Below are 22,154 nucleotides of genomic sequence, written 5' to 3'. Positions count from 1 at the left end.
TTTTCGGAATGCCCAAAAATGTACTATATCCCAGCAAATGCTAAGTGTTGTTTTTTGCATTTTTAAGAAAAGGCATTATTAAATTTTTTTAATATGCCTCCAAATATTTTTGAAATGAAGAAAAAACATTCAGGGTTTACCTAAAAAGATCTGTTACACAGTAAAAAGGTCAATAAGTGTCTTGATATTTATTTAAATATTTTTTATTATATTTTTAAACTTTAAAAACGATCCCCCGAATAATCAAGTTTTTTTTATGCATAATATATAACGTTGTTGAAAGGAGTGAGCAATATATAATATTTCACAAAGATTTCTATTACTATAAAAATTACTCATTTCAACCGTAATTGCCAAAGAAGTTGTATGCGCATGAGGGTTTTTTCATAATATAACTTCTTACAATATATCTTCCCAAATTTGAGTTCTGTGGTTATCAACCAAGGGGAGAATGGTTAATAGTACACTGTAAAAAGTTACCACTTTTACCACACTTTTTAAAATTTAAGCCCTGGAAAGGCCCGGTTTTTCACATTACTCTTCATCTTTTTTGTGATAAAATGTTTGAGATATTTTTCCGCTTACCCCGTCCACAAAACGAACTCGACAGAGTCCCCTTGTCTCAATCGCATGGCTTGCCCAGCCGACTCAATGAGGGCCCAGGGACTATCGCACGCGTAGTCTCCGTAGCGACCGCGGGGTCTGTGGTACCCCGAGCTGCCTCTGGTGTCTGTACTCCAACAATCTGCGACAAGAAAAAGATCGTCACATTAAAAAAAGTACATATCTTGAAAATGTTTTTGAATTTGGGTCGTAAGGTGCCATTTAGGTCTGAAATGCGTGTCTTGTCTCATTTCCCTAATACTTCATTGTTGTTTTTTCCCACACCATGGTCAGGTCATTATAAAATGTATAGAGATTTCTTCTGATGTTTCATAACATTACATGTAAAATTTAATTTATAAATTTTTACTCATACATGTTATTAAAACATTAACATAAAATCCTACATAAGCAGCTCGTATTATTCAATGAAATACTATAAAAAACATTATACACTATGGTATAAACGTTTTTGTCATTATTTCAAACCAGAAAAAAAAGTTAGAAAAAATGACGAAAAAAGGCTTGCACATAAATAAACAATAAAATACATGAAATACATTTGTATGAAGCAAATTTTGATCATTTTAAACCAGAGAAAAAGTTGAAAAAAACAGTATAAAGAGTAAAAATAATAACACAAATAAAATAAAATCCCACATAGACAAAACCTGTCCTTAGGTATCCAATAGAATATATTATACTGTTAGTATGGCAAAAACCTCTACATAAGGGATGCAAGATCCCTTGACCTCACAACAACAAAAAAAGGCAAAAACTTCAACCTTTTTCACTAGAATATTTCATTTTTGATGGTCACAAGAAGTAAAATTTTACTAATAAGATCACAGATTTTAAACACATTTCTTCATGCATTATAGGATTGCGAGAGAAGAGTGAATACTCATAAAACATGTTTCGATTGCTTTGCATAAAATATTTTATCTTTAACTTTTTAATATATCCATAGGTACGTCTTAAGATTGACAAAACTTATTTGAAATGTATTAAATAAACCCGATCTCTTCATACATTTCATCCTTTCACTGTATTTTATTACTGAACACCATTTACAGTCCAGTAAGAGCTTATAAATTTACAACCTCTCGTGTGTGCAGAACAAACATAGCTTTACCGTTACTTAGTTTCCAAGTAGACCATAAAGAGGATATGTGAAAAGGCAATATGCATGAATCCTGTCAATATTAAATTGGTAAAAATAGGTGTACAAGAATTAAATTCGCATTTTACCCGATTTTAGAGAAATAAAATATCTTTTTTTTAAAGTATTGTAATGTAAATAATGCAAATAAACAATATAAATCCCCCTTTTAAAGATATGTTATCATCATATGACTAGAACTTCACAAGAGACATCTATTGGTGAGATGTAAATTGTAAACTGTAATTGGAGATAAACCAGATTTTTTTAACAAGGATTTGGACGTACTCAAAATGTTGTAAATATATATACATTTAAATTTACCTCGAATCGATAGAATATCGAAACAAAACAAATTAAAATTCTTTGAACGAGAATTCTTGGTTCTGAGAAAGCCTGAGTTGCTTCATGCATTAAACGTTCAAATACCAGGAAGTCTCCTACGGAATGTAGATCTCTCAGATCAGATAAAAAATAATTTAAGGATATTCCTGTATCCAATTGGAAGTTATTCCTTTCCCGCTTGAATATTGCCGGACCGTGAATATTGAACCCCATTTCAGCGTCAAAGCCTTCGTTTCTGGGGCGTAAAACCAGAAATCGATTTTTATCGTCTTTCCTATACGCCTGACGTCACAACCTACCTACGCAGAGTGGCGCATGTATACTACGAACACTTTAAGGCTATATAGTCAGGAAAAGTTTCTTAATATTCATTACATTTTATACTCTTTACCAAATTGTCTTTTTGCCTTGGGAAATTAGATTATTGTTCACAGCTGTGTCCTCCTAGCATCGTGTAAAGACTTTGTAAAATTACATTTCAATCTAAATAAATTGGACGTAAAGCTTTTTTAAACTTTGTTCAGAACATCAAGTAATATCCTTTTTTATTAAACACCATTGTTTATCGACTTATGGGTCGTAAAAAGTAAAAATGAAGGAAAAATAATATCACATTATACCATTTACTCTTACAAAATACTTTGTATAGTAATATTGTATGCTTAAAAGATACAAAGTATTTGATTTTTTATTATTATTAATACGTAGAATAATAAATATTAAGAATATGAATTCATGAAATTAAATAATAAATATAATACGTGAATTTTTTGGGGGAAGAGTAATACATATAAAATATATATTAACACGGTAAAAAAATAAGGGTAGATTTCATTTTTTTACAAAATTTTATTCTTATAAATCCCCTCTATGCAATATAAGTTCTATTAAAAGTTTTTATATAAATTAATTGAGTTTTTATTTCATATTTAACTCTTATATCCATTAATCATTAAAGTAATTTTAAAGTACCTTTACATTTTCCACCCAGACAGGATTGTCTTTTCGAAGTTAAAAATATATTTTTTTGATTGGAAAACTTTTAATTTGATTAAAACATCCCTCAGTCTTTTGGTCCTAACAAAGTATTAAATAAAAACATGATAGGAGTTGAGGGGTGTGAGCTTTGGGTTGAGATGAGACGATTACAAAAAGGATTATTAATTAATATAATTAAAAATATAAACCACATACCTCGGAAATAAATTTCAGTTGAGTAGGGTATACAATGACGCAAAATCTATTTATTTTAGATCGATAATTTCTAGCAATAAGCAATACCTGCATTTCATTAATTTTGTAAAAGATATAAAGATAACTAAGTTTTAATCTGATGCTCATTTTAATGACACATTTAAATTTATGTTTTTTGTAAACTTCTATTACAATACTAAAAAAAAAATTAACTTACAATCACGCCTCTTCCCCGCAGGGGTAGGCAGAGAGAATAGAGCGCCACACCACTCTATCCTTGCAAACATTCTTCGCCTCTTCCACGTTCATGCATCTCCTCATACATACCCGCCGATTGTTACAATACTTTACATTTTTAAATATTCCTTAATTATTCTTCTAACCTTCAGTAATGTATAGAGCACATCATCATATCGACAATGTGTTATCTTGATCATTCATTGCATGAAATGATCAGTCCTTCGCTAGTTATACCAATACAGTGCGAGGGTTTACTGGAGAAAAAATACAATATTTGTATAAACATTTTGACTAACAAGGAATATGCTAAACGATTGCATAAGAAAAAAATAATTTTGACTCAAAAATTGGATAGAATAAAATAAACTTAGAACTCTCAGAGTCAGAGTCCTAAGTAAATTTTATATCATTTCATTTTTGAGAATTAGTGTTATTGTCAAACATAGGTAGAATGGTGAATGTTGCACCTCTGTACGGTGATCATTTAATCAGCCTATGACAGGTCGTTAGCCCAGTAAATACCCAGACTTTCACATTCTTCTTCATCTATGTTGAGATGTCAAATGATGATTTTAATTGATTTACTTAGCCATTTTGTTAAGCAGTATTAAAACTCAAATATTTTATTTTAAATTCTGATGAAACATTTTTTTAAACGGTTATTTTGTACAGAGATTCCATTAAATATATTTGATATCACGATATAAGGTTATTGCAAAAAGCAGGTTTCTTATTTAATAAATATTTAAAAAAAAATGGTTATCGCGAGCTCACAAATAAATAACCTTAATTTTTTAACACTATTTCCATTATTTATACTTTGCAGCAGCTAGGCGCAGCACCGGATCTCTCAATTATATATTACGGACGTGAAAATGACCCTTAAAGCGGTTTCCTTCCCCCGAATCTAGGGCCATTTTAGGATGATAAATATTAATTTGATAAGATTTGGGAGGAAAACCCCCCCACAGTCACCCCTCACATGAAGACTTATGCCTCCTTAGGGTGGCCACACTCACAAAGGACCTCTGTTTTCTGTTTTCATAATAATATACTCGTTTGGCAGCAGAAAAAAGGAAACGGTACCCGAGAGAGCAATTTTTGAACTAGCACTAAGTACCCATATAAAAATACGTTTTAGAATGTTATTTTGGCTTATTTTACAAACCCACTTTTAATACAAAATGCTTCATACGAAAATTGACATACACCGAAATACATTTACTTGCAGGCTTTTGTAATATTCGTTTGAGAATGTTATTTTAGCTAATTTTACAAACCCACTTTTAATACAAACTGCTTTATACGAACATTGACATGCATCGAAATACATTTATTTGCAGGCTTTTTTAATATTCGTTTTAGAATGTTATTTTAGCTCATTTTACAAATCCACCTTTAATGCGAAATGCTTCATACGAAAATTGACTTACACGAAAATGTATTTATTTGCAGGCTTTTTAAATATTCGTTTTAGAACGTTATTTTGGCTTATTTTCGCTTCCATTTTGGCAAAATGCTTCATACAAAAAATGCCTTACAAAGATACACATTTGTATGCAGGTTTTTTGAAAATGCGTTTAAGAATGTTGTTCTCGCTTTAAATACAAAATCATATTTCATAAGACAGTTGCTTTACGAAGAAAAACATTTATTTTCAGGCTTTTTTTATCAAAACGTCTTTAAAATACAATATTCTTCTTATTAAAATTGCCTTATAACGCAATGTATTTATTTGTAGGCTTTTTCAAAACAATGATTATTTAGGATAATTAACATTACACCAATTTTCTCAAAAGCGCTTTGCTGTGATATTATTAGAAACACCGTTTACAACATTTTGAGTGTGTCCAAATATTTGTAACAAAGCTTTTTTCCATTTAGGAATTAGTTTACATGATCAAGTATTTAAAAAACTTGAAAGTGGTCAGGTCAGGAGTTGGAATAATTTGCATGTACGTATGAGGATATTCACAAACGTGAAAGAGACGAAGAATGTGTGCAAAGACAAAGTGCTCTATTATCTCTGCTTGTCCCTGCAGTGAAGCAGTGTGATGGAGTTAAATATTTTTTTTTTAAATATTTTTTTACAAAAAAAATTGTAATATTAGTATAAAATCACTCACCGACATTTTTATATCTACCGGTTTCGAGAAGTACCCGTCCCTTTTTCAGGACAATCACTACCACAGCATGCAAACAATATCACTATTTACACACTTAAAACTACACAAAATGTTTAACATGTGATTTGGTCGACCCGTAGATCAACATGCACTAGGGGGGTGCATAACTAAGTTTATTTTTTATTTTTCATGGAGCGGGTAAATAGGACAACGCCGTTGTTTTTTTTTCATCATCCATTAATTCTTCATAAAACAATTACATTATGTCAGGTGGGGTATTCTTCTTCCATATATAATGTTTCAAATTCAACTACCTATATGGTGAATAAAAAAATGCATATTAAAATACACATATTTTGTGTGTATAGTAGACGACTTGTGATCATATGCTAAATGAAGGTTACTTACATAATGATAAACATATTTGTAGAGCTAAACATTCTGATATGTCAAGTATAAAATTAATGAGCTCTTGGAGCATTAATGAGATTTTACGTGCTCCATTATTTCCTTCATAGACCTAATCACTTTATAAGTCAGAACTGTTAAGCTATTATATACTCATGTAATATCCAATTACGTGATGGAAATTAAAGTGAAAATATCAAGCGTTATTTTTTTTTTAAATAAATCAACTTACCATTAAAAAAAGGGTCCTTTTTATTATAAAACTTAATAAATCAAATATGTATTTCTCATATTATTTGTTTGACATTTCATCAAAGATGAAGAAGAATATAGAAGTCTGGACAAATAAAAGGATAAATTAACTCCTATAATTGGAGATGATCCAGATTTGTAAACAAGTATTTGGACACACTCAAAATGTTGCTAATATGTTTTGATTATCAGAAATGTATTTGCATTAATTTATTAATATTTTTCATTCAACTGTTTTTATACCAAAGACCAATGACCAAAGAAGCAAATGGGGAACAATATCAAATATTGAAACCCGGAAATATCCTATTTGGGACATGTACCAGAGAAAAAAAGCACAAGCTGCTGAAACTGATCATTAAGGATAAGGATTAAGGGTAAAAGAGGTGTCAGAATAAGGCAGATCTCCTGACTCCATAATATATACGAGTGGATAGGAGTATGTACGGAGCGTCGAGGAGCTGTTTTGGACTTCCCAAAACAGGGACCAAACACGACACGTAAAGAAGAAGAAGTTTTTTTAATTAATTTTTTTTCATTGTTCCTTACTTTGGCATATCATCATACATTTAAAAAAAATTGTATAAGAAACAATTAAGAATTCCAGTAGTGATCATGTCTTTAAGAACAGTATCCGTCGATAGTTGCTTCTTGTTGGAAGGTAGAAAGGTAGAAAGTGAATTAATTAAAGTCCAGGTGTGATTATTTTATTGTAAAACCTTTATACTGTATATTGTAATTGTGTCTATTGTATGTAATGCATAAAATCTAATAATTAAAAAAAAAACAAATAGTAATATATATAAAAATTGCATTTACATCTTAGTATTTCGGCTCAACACAGGCCATGCCTAAAGAGCCGTAATACATATATTAAAAATGCATGCATCTATAAAATAAATAAATAAAAAAATTAACGAAAATGACTTTATTTCTATTCTTATTCCTAGTTTTATAGTTATTGCAGATATCATTTCTCAAAACAATAAAACATAAAAAATATTTTGGCAGAAGATCATAAAATAAATTTCTGTTTTTATATATCGCTCACTCCTTTCAAGAACGTTATAAATCAAAAATCGTCAATTTTCAGTTAAGCATGTTTTCGGAATGCCCAGAAAATGTACTATATCCCAGCAAAAGAGGCACATTTTTAACTTAATATTTACCCGCTACAGGGTAGAAAGTGTTGTTTTTGCATTTTGAAGAAAAGGTATTGTTTAATATATTTTTTTAATATTCTAAATATTTTTCAAATGGAGAAAAAACCTTCAGGTTTTACCTTAAAATATCTGTTGCACAGTAAAAAGTACTATAAGTGGCTTGATATTTATTTTTAATACATTTTAATATATTTTTAAACTTTAAAAACGTTCTCCTGAAAAATTAAGTTTTTTGATTTATGACGTTCTTGAAAGGAGTGAGCGATATATGAGAACATAACAAACGAGCATCTTTTTAAGTCGGTTCCAATTGAACGCCATTTTTTCTTCGAAATCGTATGTTTATATGGTTATAAGACAATATGAAATTGTGATATTTCTAGCAACTTTTTAGAGATTTATTTTGATTATATCAGAAAAATTGTAACGAATCTCGACAAAAAAGCAGATAATTTATGTTAAATATTAATTTTAATAAAAAAAGTATCAATCCTTTTATAGGAATTTGTATTTTTTTGTTTTTCTAAGTGTGTGTGAGAGTGCGTGTAATTGACCAAGTTTAGTGTGAGAGGTTTCTTCTTATTTTCCAAGCGGCATATCTTGACACTCCGCAAATAGTTCTAGAGATTGTGTATCCAGTCGAGGAGACTACATCTCTATATAACACGATGTAATCCACAGACAAACAACAGATGTTTTTCTTTGTTCTACTTGAAATGAAATTTGTTGTAATTACAAATTCCAGGACAATACCGAAAATGCCTTATTCAAATTATCGCACTCCAATAACCTTTACAGTCTTAACATAAATTATCGCTCGAAATAAAAATATCTCTTTTGAATTCAAAGTTCCAGTCAAACCCCGATTCAAAGTTACACTTAAACTTAAATTAAATTTTACAGCTAATCCCCGATTTATCGGACATATGAGAAAAGTGAGCAAATGAGAAAAATGTTTCAGGGAAAAAAATTCTAACTTTTATATACCATCCTTTTGAATTTCATAATATATCATAATTACATGTACAAAAAAATGCAACATATTGAAACAAAAAAGATTCGACAAAGGCATGGCCTGTGTGTGTACTTAGTTTACGTGTATTTTCTTTATGGAAATGAAATTGATGTAAATATGAGCTTTAAGAATATTTTAAGGTAACAGCCAAACCCCGATTACAAGTCACAGCGAAACGTAAGACTTTCCGTTTACATCTAAATATAAAATTAAAACACCAACATTTGGGAACATGTAGTTTTTAAACTTTATTTTACTTACAGAACGTAAAATAAGCAGTGTCTAAAACATATTTTAAAATAATAAAGTTAACTGACTGACTTTCCTCAGACCTTGAGAAATTCAATTGTGTAGGTTCTAGTTTATCTATGTATATTCGTTATATTTCAATAGCCTTCACTTAAGAAAACCGAATTCAATTCGACCGAAATGGGGAAGGATTGTATCGTATTGTCAAATCTATTGCACCCTAATAAAAACAATGATTCGATTATCCGAATTATTGAAGGGTTTTCAAGGCGTTTTCAGCCCTAAGATGACGATTTTAACCTCCAACCCTTAGTTGGCTCCTTTGTAAAGCCCTCGGGTCGCCTATATTAGGTTCATTCAAAAAAATTCGGCCTTATCGTTCCTAAATTGTATTGCTACTTGGGCTTACTCGATTATTATCACTAAGTTGTGTGTTCCCAGGGGAGGAAATTGAAAGCACCCTTTTAGTGCATTCAACAAGATAAAAGAATACAAAACACCCCCTTCTCTAGAATGAGAAGAGCTGAAAGGTATTTGTTGTTTTGAAAAATGAAAAAAGAAACATTAATTTACCACCAAAAAAAACTAAATTGAGAAAAAGTTCAATAATTAATTCAGTTACTGTAGTAATATAAATTCATTTTAAATTTCAATTGGTACATACCACTATTTTTGTTAACTTGTATATTGTTTTAGCATTAAAATTGCGGTAAAAAATTATTAAATTATGAACAAAACACTTGTTTTTTACCACTTGAGTATTATATTATCACGACTAGTTTTGGAAGCTAAAGATGCTTCCACCTACGGGCTTATAAACTGATATATTTGAACCTGTAGATGGAAGCATCTGGAATCTGTAGTCGAAACAACATAATAATCAAGTAGTAAGAAAAAAGTGTTTTTACCACTTGTTTCATTAATTCTTAACAACGACTTGTTTTATAAGCTACAGACCATTCAATACAAGTTTTCATAGACACTAAAGCACAAATAATTATCTGAGCATTAAGTGAGCAGGATGGGGAAACTAAAGGGAGGGGTTAATTAGGGGGTAGAGTTTGAGAATACCGATAAATTATATTTATATATATTGTTCATATATGCATACAATGTATGGATTGCTTTGGAATTCATTTTTCGTAATGAACAAAAAAAGTCTGAAATTCCAAAAGAAACGTATTCAGTTAAAATTCCTCTCACCCCGTGGAAATTGCTTCCTGACTACGCGGACAAAGTTTCCTCACAGCGAGTAAAAGGTTAGATAAAATCAGAGATTTTTTCGGTTTCCAATACCTAGTTTAATACTTGCGACGTCAAATATGCAAAAAGTTTGTCGATTGAATTTTTCGTGGCTTCCGAATAATTTATTCGATTTTAATGAACTTATTTGAATACATAAACATTTTTCAGCAAAATGTTTAATGGATTTTTTATTAACCAAAACTTTTGGGTGACAGTGAAAACACATTAATTTGTTAATCAAACAAAACAACATTAAAAAGGTAAAACAAAGTCAAAAATGTGGTAATTAATGTTCCAGTTTTATTTTTAATTTAAGTTAAACTAAGTAAATACCACTTTTGTATAAAATTTATGATGTCGCGTATTTCGATGCATTCCGCATCTTTTTCATACACCGTAGGTATGCGTATGTGAAGCTAATTCCAAACTTTTGAGTTGGGTCCTTGAGACGTTGAAGGTTGAAGATGAGGTAAGAGCTGCATATTACTTTTAGTTAATTATATTATTATTATTATTGTTAATTTCTTATCAGTGAGAACATAGACAAAAGAAGTTTTCATCCAGTTGTATTTTAGGTAAGGTTAATGTTATATTTCATTCAATTGCTTGAATTATTTATTTAAAAAAATACCAATGAGATACATTTCTATGAAAACGAAGCAATCTGTGTAATATAAAGTTTATTATTATTTTATGTGGACATAATATTCAATGCTTTAGCATCATATTCAAAGTCCAAAAACTTATCTTAAGAATCATAAATAAACGTATCTCGACACACCCATCCAATGAACTATTTAGAAGCTACATGGTCCTAGACATACGCCAACTGTTCATCAAAGAAGCATTGATTCACTTCTGGAATAAAATGGATAAGGTCAGAACTCAACAAAATATTCAAACCCGGGTAGCATTAAATATATTGTCCCCACCACATGCAACTCCTTTAAAATTGTAAGTCGAGGACCAATATTTGTGTGCTCAGATAATATTAAAATTAAAACGTGTATACGTCGCGCTCGCGCCCTTATAATTTTGTAATTTTCGGGAAATAAATAATTGACTTTCGTTTGCGCGTTTCCGTCTTCCTCGTCATCAGTGTTCTAGTCCCATTAGACAAAACAGTTAAGATCAAATATAATTCAAATATAATTCTCTAAAAATCAGTGTTTGATTTAAACATTTAATATATTAATTAAATTGAGATACCTATAATACCTTTGCAATAACTCTATTTTACCCTTCATGGTTTCATCTCATTTCATTACTCTTATGTTCTATACGCTGTATAACCTACCTTATAATATCTAAATTTGTTCGCTTTCTCGTTAATAAATCATGTGTATTCAAATGTTGCCTAGAACAGTATTTAGGTTCTAAATATAGGAAGGTTTAGGCATTTAGTGGTTTAATAGCTTGATGATGTCTGTAATCTGTGTTTGTTCCGAATGATTCCAGTTGAATTACTTCGAAGGCTTAAAGGATTATCTGTTGATCCCAACATATTGACTAATTAATATTGTATAGATCTACGACAAGTGACTTGCGATGTTAATTGAATTTTGCGATAATCCGTTTATCTTTCCACGAATCGATAATTTATTTTCTGTTGTAGGTAACATTTCAGAGTTAATTAAATCACTATTAATCTTTGAGTTAATTAATATAAATTTGAATGTTCACGATATTTTTTGTGTGTCCAAATCCTTGATCACATTTAAATGGATCTTGTTTACATTTAATATATTATTAGATTAAAACCAATATTTTTAGCTTTTCCACTAAATTTTTATTTGACCAGCGACCGGGTTTCGTCTTTACCGAAATCATCAGACTGGTGGGAGGCTTTACAAATTGTTTTGTTATATATAAAACAAGGCAGGAGTTGATAACCATAATTTGATATAATTTTGTTGAGAAATTAATTTAATTTGAGTGAAATTAAGTATTGTACATATGATATTAATAATATTTTTTATGAAGGTTTTTTTTTGTATTGCGATTTTATATAAAGTAAAAATGTTTACATTTAAAAATAAAAGAATATCTGCTTCGTTATAAAAAAATACTAAAATCAACCAAAAAGATATTCAAATGAAATAATAAGCAATAATAATAAAAATAAAATATTTAAAAAAATAATAATTAATTTATCTCAATCCAATATGGATGGATGTTGTGAAATCATATGTTATGTGGCGTGTCATCCAAACAGCAATTTCTCATATCCCTTATTACATTTTTTTACAAACACTATGTACCCACAATTTTTTTAAACTTTAAGAGGTGCCGTGACTATCATTAGCCTATTTTTAGAGGTTAAAAAACAAAATCAATATGCCTGAAAATAACACATATTTTTTTGACATATCAACATAGATAAAGAAGAATATGGAAGTCTGGGCATTTTCAGGGATTACTACCGTCATAGGCTTAGGTAAATGATCACTTTACATACGTGTAACTTTCATCAACTCTAGCTGTGATTGACAACCACACTCCTCAAATTTTTGGTACCTACTTCTAGATATATTGGTAAATCTCTTAAACAATAAGTAACCTGACTTCTATTTCCTTTTCAATCTTTATTGAGGTGTCATAAAATGTAAAAAAAATAACTCTAAGTGGAGATAATCCAGATTTGTGACATGAGGACATACTCAAAATGTTATAAACTCATATTCTTCTTCTTCAAACCCTTGTCCGCATCCCTAATGGTTCATAGGGCACTGCATCATATAAACGCAGTGTACCAGTCCAGAGTTATATTGAATAAATATAAGAGTGCAAAAATCAATTTTATTTATTTATTGTAACTGCAGACAGTTGACGAAATTCCATTTCAAGTAGAATTCAATTCAATAACGTTGTTTAATTTTGGATATATTACCCTAAAAATCACCTATATTTATTTAACCCCCCCCTGAGAATCGAACCCGGGAACTCCAGAACGGTAGCCAAGCGTGCTGACCATTATACTAAGGAGGCAAACAACATGAGATAACACAACGGATGAACTCATATATTTAAAAAATATATACTATATAAAAATAGTTACTGTAAAATGGATTAACTGTTAATTTTTCTCTCAATAGAAGAGAAGCACTCTTCTCCTTTCACACTTAAGAGGCGACTTCTCAAAAGGGAGTGTTAAATACGGCGCTTAGGGTGGAAAAACGCGGAAAACAAAGGACATAGAGCCGGGGTGGTTTGTTGTGAGAAAGAAAAGAAATGTCCACAGCTGTAAGGGACCCCAAACAAAGGAATTATACTTTATACTCACTTCGTCTCGTGTCTCCCTCAGTTGAATAGTGAGAGTCGTAGTGCAGATCCGTTATGTGCCAGAAGAAACCTGAAAAGAAATATGCTTCCATTATCTCAGGAAATAATCGTATTTATCCAGGGTTTGCAGTATGCAACTACACGAAGATAATATTTTGTGCAAGGAACAGTTTGTCATTCGCTCTGTTGTAGAAAGCAGCAGCTGGTTTTAAAATACTACCCGTAAACTGAAAAAAACTGGTCTTGTGCATTAACATCTCTCATCAATTTTAGAGTCCTGGGAGCACAGACTAGGAACAAAACTTTTTTTGAAATTCCAAAGATGCCAAGTCCTACCAAAATTCATTTTCAAATCGAGCTTGCGATATGTGCAATGTAATGCTTAATGAAACAGACATCAATAATGTTTCTTTTAATACGTTTCAAAGAATTGGTAAGATATAGACTAAGGACTATTTGATAAAGAAAATTTCTATTATGCGATAAAAACATTTAATGTAAGTTACCGAACAGTATATTTATAATTTGGGTTACAAAAATGGTTTTAATTACCTACATATGTAATTTACAGTTACTAAGTAAAAGTGAAAAATTGTAAAAAAATACATGCATATTTCGTTACTATTAAAAACGTTTTTTTTTGTAATCTAAAAGAGTTGAATAAAAGTTGCAGCTCTCTTGACATATCGCGTACATGTTGAGAAGTGACTAAAAACAGGGGCGTTTCATTAAAAAGCGCTATGCAGGTTTGTAAGCGTCCGTTTTCTTGTTGGGAGCGCGCCAACAGTATTACAGTACGGCCGCAACTATTTCACTGCAGAATGCCCTTTATTGTCAGGAATTATTTCACGCCTCCGCTGGAGAGCGGAACTACAGAACCGCCACCCCTTCAAGGTGGAATAATTCTCTAATTCCGTATCGCGCGGGTGGAAAGGGCGAGCTCTTTAATCATACGTGCGCGAGCGGTGCATACGTACAGGCTGTATTTTGTAATTTATACCATTTTGCAGATGAAATTCCGATAAATTCAACGTGACAATATTTGGATTTCAACTATAATTACGATAATGATAATAATTGCCTATTTCGAAGCGTTGCATATCTCGAATTACTACATATGTTCTCCTCTTTGTTCAGTGTTCAACTTACTCAAACTGGTTAGTATAAATTATATATCATTAAAAAAATTAAAATACCCAAAAAAATATTATATTTTATGATTTCGAAAGTATGGAAATACATAATTTCTTATTTTACCTTCCCTTAATTTATTTTCATTTATATTTGTTTTCATCAATTGTAAAAAAATAGATACAAAAGGTAAAGAAAAAAATTGACGTTTTCTTTCGATATTTCCCAAAAATATAACCTTACAAATATTTTTTTTAAATGTATGAAAAATATTAAAAGCAACCATAATTTTCGTTTTTGATTGCTGATACTTTGTAACGCATAGTTTAAACGCTTTAAAATAAAATTTCGTTTTTAACAACTTTAATTTTTGGTTTTTTTTTTATTCCTCTATTCTTTCTTATCTTTATAAACTGAAAGATTCACTTAAACCCAAGCATTGTTCAAGCTTGCATATTTTTTTTAAAATTTACAGTATCAATAGGCAGTTGGAGATAAAAACGTGATATTTAAAGTATAATTCAAGCAACTTTCATATTTTTTCTGAATTTTGGTGGAGTCATTATTACAAAGAAATATTTCCAAATCATTTTGAAAAATAAAATCATTGAAAATTTTTTCCTATACAATAAAACCCAGTTGGTCTGTAATTATTCTTTGAATATTCAAATTTGAATGACAGGAACCTACATGAAAACTTTCTGAAAACGCGAAATGAATTCTGAATAAATTCCATAAACTGTATTTTCTTAAAATTATATATATTTTCCATTATCGGTATATATCTAGTACTTCAATGATATAAACGTGAGTGTTTTCACATTTTAAAATTTTTTTTATTATAATGGAAAACAATGATACGAATGTTTCAATAATACATGACTTACATATTTTATGAATTGTGTTTTGAATATGTCAAAATCTTTGTACGTGCTTTGAGTATGTTAAAATATTGAATTTTACTCTAGAAGGATTGTTATCAAGGAAATATTATTGATGTTCAAAGAGAGATAACGATATTGGGTAAAAAGAAAACTGAAAAATATGGGCTTTTACCATCTGACTTTCTCGAAATGGTAACAGTTTTTTTCATAAAAAAACATGGGATTGGAATTTTAATGGAAATGTATGTTTTTAAAATTTATTGATTTATTGTTACAGTGATTAAATAAAATATTTGTTTTTATTCCACTTGATTTATTGTTCTTCGTAGAATGATAAATATTGAACAGCATATTACGGCTGATTTAAGTGATCATATAAACCAGCCCATGACCATTCTCGAACCCCATAAATATCCAGAACTCCATATTTCCATCTAAAAATCTAATTTTGTATCCCTCTTGAAACGTTTATATTATCTAATATATACGTTTTATTCGGTTTATATTTGAAAGATCAAAACATAAAATGTATATGAAATAGATTATTGTATAGTTTCATCACCTTTGACAGTAAACGAGCATTATGCTTGTATGTATTTTGAAAATATACAATTCAACTTTTTGTTGATTGTATGATGTGTTTTTAAAACATAATGCTGTAAATTAATTGTTGAAAGTTAGTCGATTTTATTAAAAAAAACCCATCAAATTATTCGTATATTATAATTATGAATTTTTAGTACTTTGAGTGATTTTCGTTATTTTATTATCAATAGCCCTTTCCATTAAATTGTATTCAATCATTTATGTTCCATTAATTTATTTCCTATTATAAATATTTTATTCGAAAACAAAATGATTGTCAGATTTGAATAAATATTTAATAAAGCGAAAGTTGTTTGAATAAACGCTTCCATCGCCAAACTTGGGTAATTGATTTTCATTTATTATTATTAGCTTGTAAGACCAATACTTACTTGAACAAGACGTTTCAGTATTAATGATCACAAAACGATTCATATTTAACTGCTCAACGACTTGAATATTTTTATTTTACTTTAATATTTACAATGAATGAAAAAATATTAAAAAATATAATGCTTCTTATTTTCTTTTGCTTAGATTTTCTTTTTTCAGCGTTAAATGATAAGGTTGAATTAAACATATACATATACCATTGATTAATGAAAAAATATTAATATAATATTTTTTTTTAAATCGATTTGAAAATTAAAACACTTTATTAAATGGTTTTTTAAAACAAGTAGGTAATTTTGTTAATTTTTAATTCAAATGGTGATTTTGATTTTATGTTCTCTCGTTGAATTATTCATTTATATATTATATTTCTTATACATGGTAAATCTACACTGTTGAGTTTATTAGTTTTAAAAATAATATCAAATAAAAAGTCTCTGTTAAAAAAAAATTATATATTTATTGTAAGTTGCCTAAGAAAATTTTCCTTGCCAATGTACAAGGATTTATAGCATATTCAGTTTATATGTCTTAAAAGTTATTGTAAATGTGTTAATCAAATAATAAGTGTGGTCTCTAAAAATTTTACAATGGATAAAATTCAAAATAAGATAAACAATGGATTCAATATCTTATATCAATCAAAATTTGTCACATAGTTAATTTATATGTCTAATTCGTCTTTATGCCTTATTGCCTCATCAACTTGCATACTCTGTTTTCAATTAAAATATTCCTTTTAAAACTGTCTGGTTTGTAACAACAAAAGTAATACAAGAACACATATTTTAACGGTTCAAGTTTAAAACTCCTCTCTTATTGTTGATAAAGTGTAGGTTCTTTAAATTAAAGCTTTATTATTAAGCTCAACATAAGGGTTAGAAAAGGCGGTTATTTATTTTTCCGAGTCAAAATTGTTTATTTTTCGTTGTCATTACAAAAGTTACTTAGTCTAGTGCCGGACGAGCATTGTGTCGTTTGGAAAAAGGAAGATTAAAATTACCAAGAATATTTGCTGAAGTACCATAACTTTTGGATGGGCCAACTTGTATAATGCGTATAACTCTAGGGAATTTTCTAGAAACTCTTTAATAATAAACTATACAACCTGAAAACTTTACGGTCTCAAGGGTCACTTAAGGGACAACATAGATTATCGTGTATATTGAAATATCCTACCCAGCGATAATGTTATCATATTTATATTGTCAAATAGAATACTATGTTTTACACACTGCAAGATGATCAATTTTTTTTTTTTGTTTCCGTATTTTTTAAATTTATTTAGTTGATATTACATTTAATACAAACTTATATTATTCTCACTTAACATACACTTTTTACACTTTTCGTTTTCACTTTAAATTTACACTTTTCTTCTCCCGAAAAGAGATTTAGCTTCTGCGCTTGGAGAGGGACTTAAACTCATCGTTTATTGTTTATACAAATGACAACAGATAAATTCGTATTTATTCATATATACATATATATATATATATATATATATATATATATATATATATATATATATATATATATATATATATATATATATATATATATATATATATATATATATATATATATATATATATATATATAAATATAAATATATATATATATAAATATATATATAGAAATATATATATATATATATATATATATATATATATATATATATATATATATATATATATATATATATATATATATATATATATATATATATATATATATATATATATATATATATATATATATATATATATATATATATATATATATATATATATATAAATATATATATATGTGTGTGTGTGTGTGTGTGTGTGTGTGTGTGAGTATAAACACAAAAACAAAGTTTTTGTCTTTTTTCATTTTGATATATGTGGTATATTTTTAAACTGTGCACATTACGTACCAAACTTTAGCACCTAATCTCAAATTTGGAATTGTCTTGTGAAAACCTGAATGAATTCTTTTTACTGTCTTTAGACAAAACTATTTGTTAAGGGATATGAATATGGAATAAAACGTTGAAAAGAAACAACGTATGGTTATCCCATTACTTTTATTATGGAAAACTTTAGAAAGGAAGAAAGTTTACATGAAAATAAACAATAAAAATATCAATAAAACTTTTTAAGGATCGTCAATTGTGGATCGTAAAAAATGCTTGAAAATGCGTAAAAAGTACAAATAAATATATTGGATATCTTATAAGGTACTTCAAACTTTATTTTGTATCTTAAATCACTTAAACTTAACAAATAAAAGTAGGATTTTGGCAGCTATTTTTTCGCACTTAAAAAAGATTGCTGTAAATCTAGCGTAACTACCCATTACACAGCTTTTAAGCTAACCCCAAGCGAGGATAGAATGCCACGTCTATCTGTCTTTGCAAATCATTTTTCGCCTCTTCTACATATCCTAAAATATAACCACTTATTGTTCCTTCACCGACTTGCTTACAAACAATAATTTGATGTTCTTGATCACGGCAAGTCTTCTTTGTATTATATCTCACTACTTAATCCTTGAATCACTGACTGATTACCTAGCCTTTGTATAAATAATGATTGAGTTAACACTTCACCAATTCGATGCGGTTTCATTTACTTGAACGTCATAAAAGTAAGAATAATATGAGGGTATAATATTTACGGAACAGTTTTTTTTCAGAGCTTTAGTCAATCTGTGACCAATTTATGAGACTATGAGACAAAAAATATCCAATGTTTAAGTGTTAAATAATATTTTTGTTCAATAGTTTAAAAATTATAAAAATCATCAACAGCTTTTGCATCAGATTATTCCAATAAAATAAAATATGTATCATAATTTTATTTATACAAAATAACAACGATTCAAAAAAGGTAAATAGGTATTTTACATCTAGTTTGGCATAATTGAATTTAGAACACGAGCCAAAATAAGCTTTCGCTTTGTATTTTTTTGTATTTTCATTCATAAACGGGATAACATGTAAGCTTTACTCTTTATGGTGATATTTAATATCAGAAACATCCCTAATACAATTTTATTCGAGACAAAAATTTCGGGCAAACATGTTGAAATGGGTAGTAAAATAAAACGAGCGACAAAGGTTTCAAATGTAACACCTAACCCGTATATGGGCTAAGTGCTTCCCTTATTTCAAGGACTGAGTATGAATACAAAGGACACGCGGGAGGGCGGTTAATATAAGTGTTTGTAGGGGGTGGGTAACAAGTTGCACGCAGAAGAAAACGCCGAAACTTGCAAAGCAATCCAACCATTATTCTTTTGAGAGTCATGGGATGATGAAACCATCAATTCAACTTTAATATATTATAAAACGAATGTTATGGTAAGACAAACGTTTGGACGAAAAAATCACTGCAAACCTAGTTATCTAAAGATGATCGTTCGCAATTCTGAATGAGTTAATTCAATTACAAGTTGAGACTTGAGTTAAATAAATAGAAAAATTACTCTCGCTTAAAAGAGAGAGTAAGTTTTAATTTTTAATTAATGTTTTACTTAGTAAATACCATTATTTCTTGAAATCTACTGTGACACGTGTTTTGGTGCATTATTTTCAAACACTGTATGTAATAAATATAAATATTACCTAATATATGTAAATATAATGGAATCTACACTGTATGAATTCCACTCCTTGGCGTTAGCAGTGGTTGAAAACTATAACGGAAAGCAATTTCAACAAAAAATGAACCCTTGCAGTCTTATACATGAATTCGACTTCTTGAAGGCGTGGGATAAGTTACACCGAAATGACTTATAATAATATATGAGTCCCATTCAGGCATATTGAATGGGTGTTTTATGGGAATATTTATAAGTTAACGTATTTACATTGTTGTGAAAACATGCGTAGAGTTTTCGAAACCCTCATCAAAACTGCAAGTTCATCTCATCTGGCACATTGTATTTTATTTTTATTTTTTATTATCACGATATGGCTACTTTCTACCTGAACCCAACATACTGAAACACACAAAGGTCTAGTCATAAATATTTTAGAAAATTTAGAAATAAAAAAACCCTTATCCGCACCTCAATGGTGCATAGGGCACTGCGTCATATAAACGCAGTGCTATCTTGATCGTTTACGCTTGAAGGAAAGGTGATCAGCCCTCCGCTTCAGATACCAGTCCAGGGTAATATTTAATAAATACAACAGTGAAATAATCACTTATATTTTTATTTTACCCCCTTGGGAATCGAACCCGGAACCTACAGAACGGTAGCGTAGCGTGCTGACCATTACACTACGGAGGCTGACGAAATTTAGAAATACTTGATTAATAATCAATTTGACATTTGCTTTTCCAAAATACGTCACCTTTATTATATTTGTTCTCATTACAACAAATTCCACCTTTTAACCTTTCTCTATTTATTACCCCACCCACCTCTATTCATTATTGTTTTCATCAACATGTGATTTTGTAATCACATGTCGATAAAAACAAATGAAGTTTTCGAAACTAGTCGTGTGTAATGAAATAAAACTCGATAAATGGTATGATACAAGCGTTTAAAAAAATATATTAAAACTTCTTAAAATTTAATATATATTTGTGTTATTTAAAAAAAAAACTTTAAGTAAATTATTAATATATATTACCCCACCCACCTCTATTCATTATTGTTTTCATCGACATGTGATTTTGTTATCACATGTCGATGAAAACAAATGAAGTTTGCGAAACTAGTCGTGTGTAATGAAATAAAACTCAATAAATTTTATGATACAAGCGTTTAATTTAAAAAAAATATATTAAAAATTTAAAAATTTAATACATATTTGTGTTATTTAAAAAAAAAAACTTTAAATAAATTAATAATATATACAAGGTGTCCAAAACCTTTGTATTTTCTAATCAAGGATCCCAATTCCCTTCATCAAAACTTTTATCGCAAAAAATGTTTCAGGGCGTCTTGAATAATTTTAATAAATTTGAAGGTTTAGCGGATTTCTTGTATGGTAGCTGGAAATCTGCACATATTTTCTCTCTAAAGAGTCACGTAGCTTATAAATTGCCTCATAGCATAATCAGTTGGGTTGGAAACCTGTTCTACCTCTGAGCATGGGGGTAATTTTATACATTCGAGATCTGGGATAAGGGAAGAGGGAAGCGGAATAACTCGTCTCGGGGGATGAAAGTTTCTGAAGAAATAAAATCGACCCGAAGTTTGAGGGACAATTTGTTGTGGAAATAAACGGCGAGTCGTACAATGGTCATCCGGGACCGCGGTCATTTTTTTCTCTGTACTAACTTTTTACTCGTATAAGAATGGTACTTCCGAAAGATTTACAAAATCTTTTAGGAATACGAGATTTACGTGATAAGAATGTATGAGCATAATGAAAATGACAAACATTTAAAGTTTTATTCAGGTGTTTGTTTCATTATGAATACAATTTTGACCTTTGAACACAATTTTATGACCAAAATTAACTAGAAACATATTTTTTTTTACATATGTTTAATGTTTCATTTACATATCTTTAAACTGAAAAATGAACCGAAAAATCTCACATGGGTATAATCTGTGCATGTGTATTCTTTATAATACGATATATGTTATTCTATAGTAAAAAGTTTTTTTTTATATCTCAGCAAAGATGAATAAGAATATGGAATTCTGAGGAAAAAACTCCTGACAAGTATTAATTTACACTTAAAATATTGTTTTTCTTTTAAACTAAATATAATAGTGGAAAAAAAGAAAGGGAGAAAAAAGTAAGTAAAATAAAGATTTTTGTCAAAACACAAGTAAAGGAAGTGAATGTGCTCCAAAGAACAAGAGTTGAAAGACAGTTGCTTTTGATATTAAAGTTTGGAAAGCGTCCTATCTAAGGCTTGT

The 22,154-nt window shown here is 29.3% G+C and overlaps 1 protein-coding gene across 1 annotated transcript in view; it reads right to left on the bottom strand.

The window, feature by feature from the left end:
• Positions 1-581: 581 nt before the first annotated feature.
• Positions 582-22,154, bottom strand: part of LOC148308793 (acid sphingomyelinase-like phosphodiesterase 3b) — a 69,063-nt gene continuing 47,490 nt past the window's right edge. The window contains exons 3-4 of the mRNA XM_088261164.1: positions 13,286-13,354; positions 582-745 (exon numbers count right to left, since the gene is read on the bottom strand). Coding sequence (XP_088117290.1) covers positions 582-745; positions 13,286-13,354 — 233 coding nt within the window. The remainder of the gene's footprint in view (positions 746-13,285; positions 13,355-22,154) is intronic.

The sequence above is a fragment of the Brachycentrus maculatus genome, unplaced genomic scaffold (genome assembly GCF_059751285.1).
Source record: "Brachycentrus maculatus isolate JH-2025_06_01 unplaced genomic scaffold, ASM5975128v1 h1tg000148l, whole genome shotgun sequence".
Taxonomy (NCBI): Eukaryota; Metazoa; Arthropoda; class Insecta; order Trichoptera; family Brachycentridae; genus Brachycentrus; species Brachycentrus maculatus.
The sequence above is the reverse complement of the archived record's forward strand: the minus strand, read 5'-3'. Positions and strand labels throughout refer to the sequence as shown.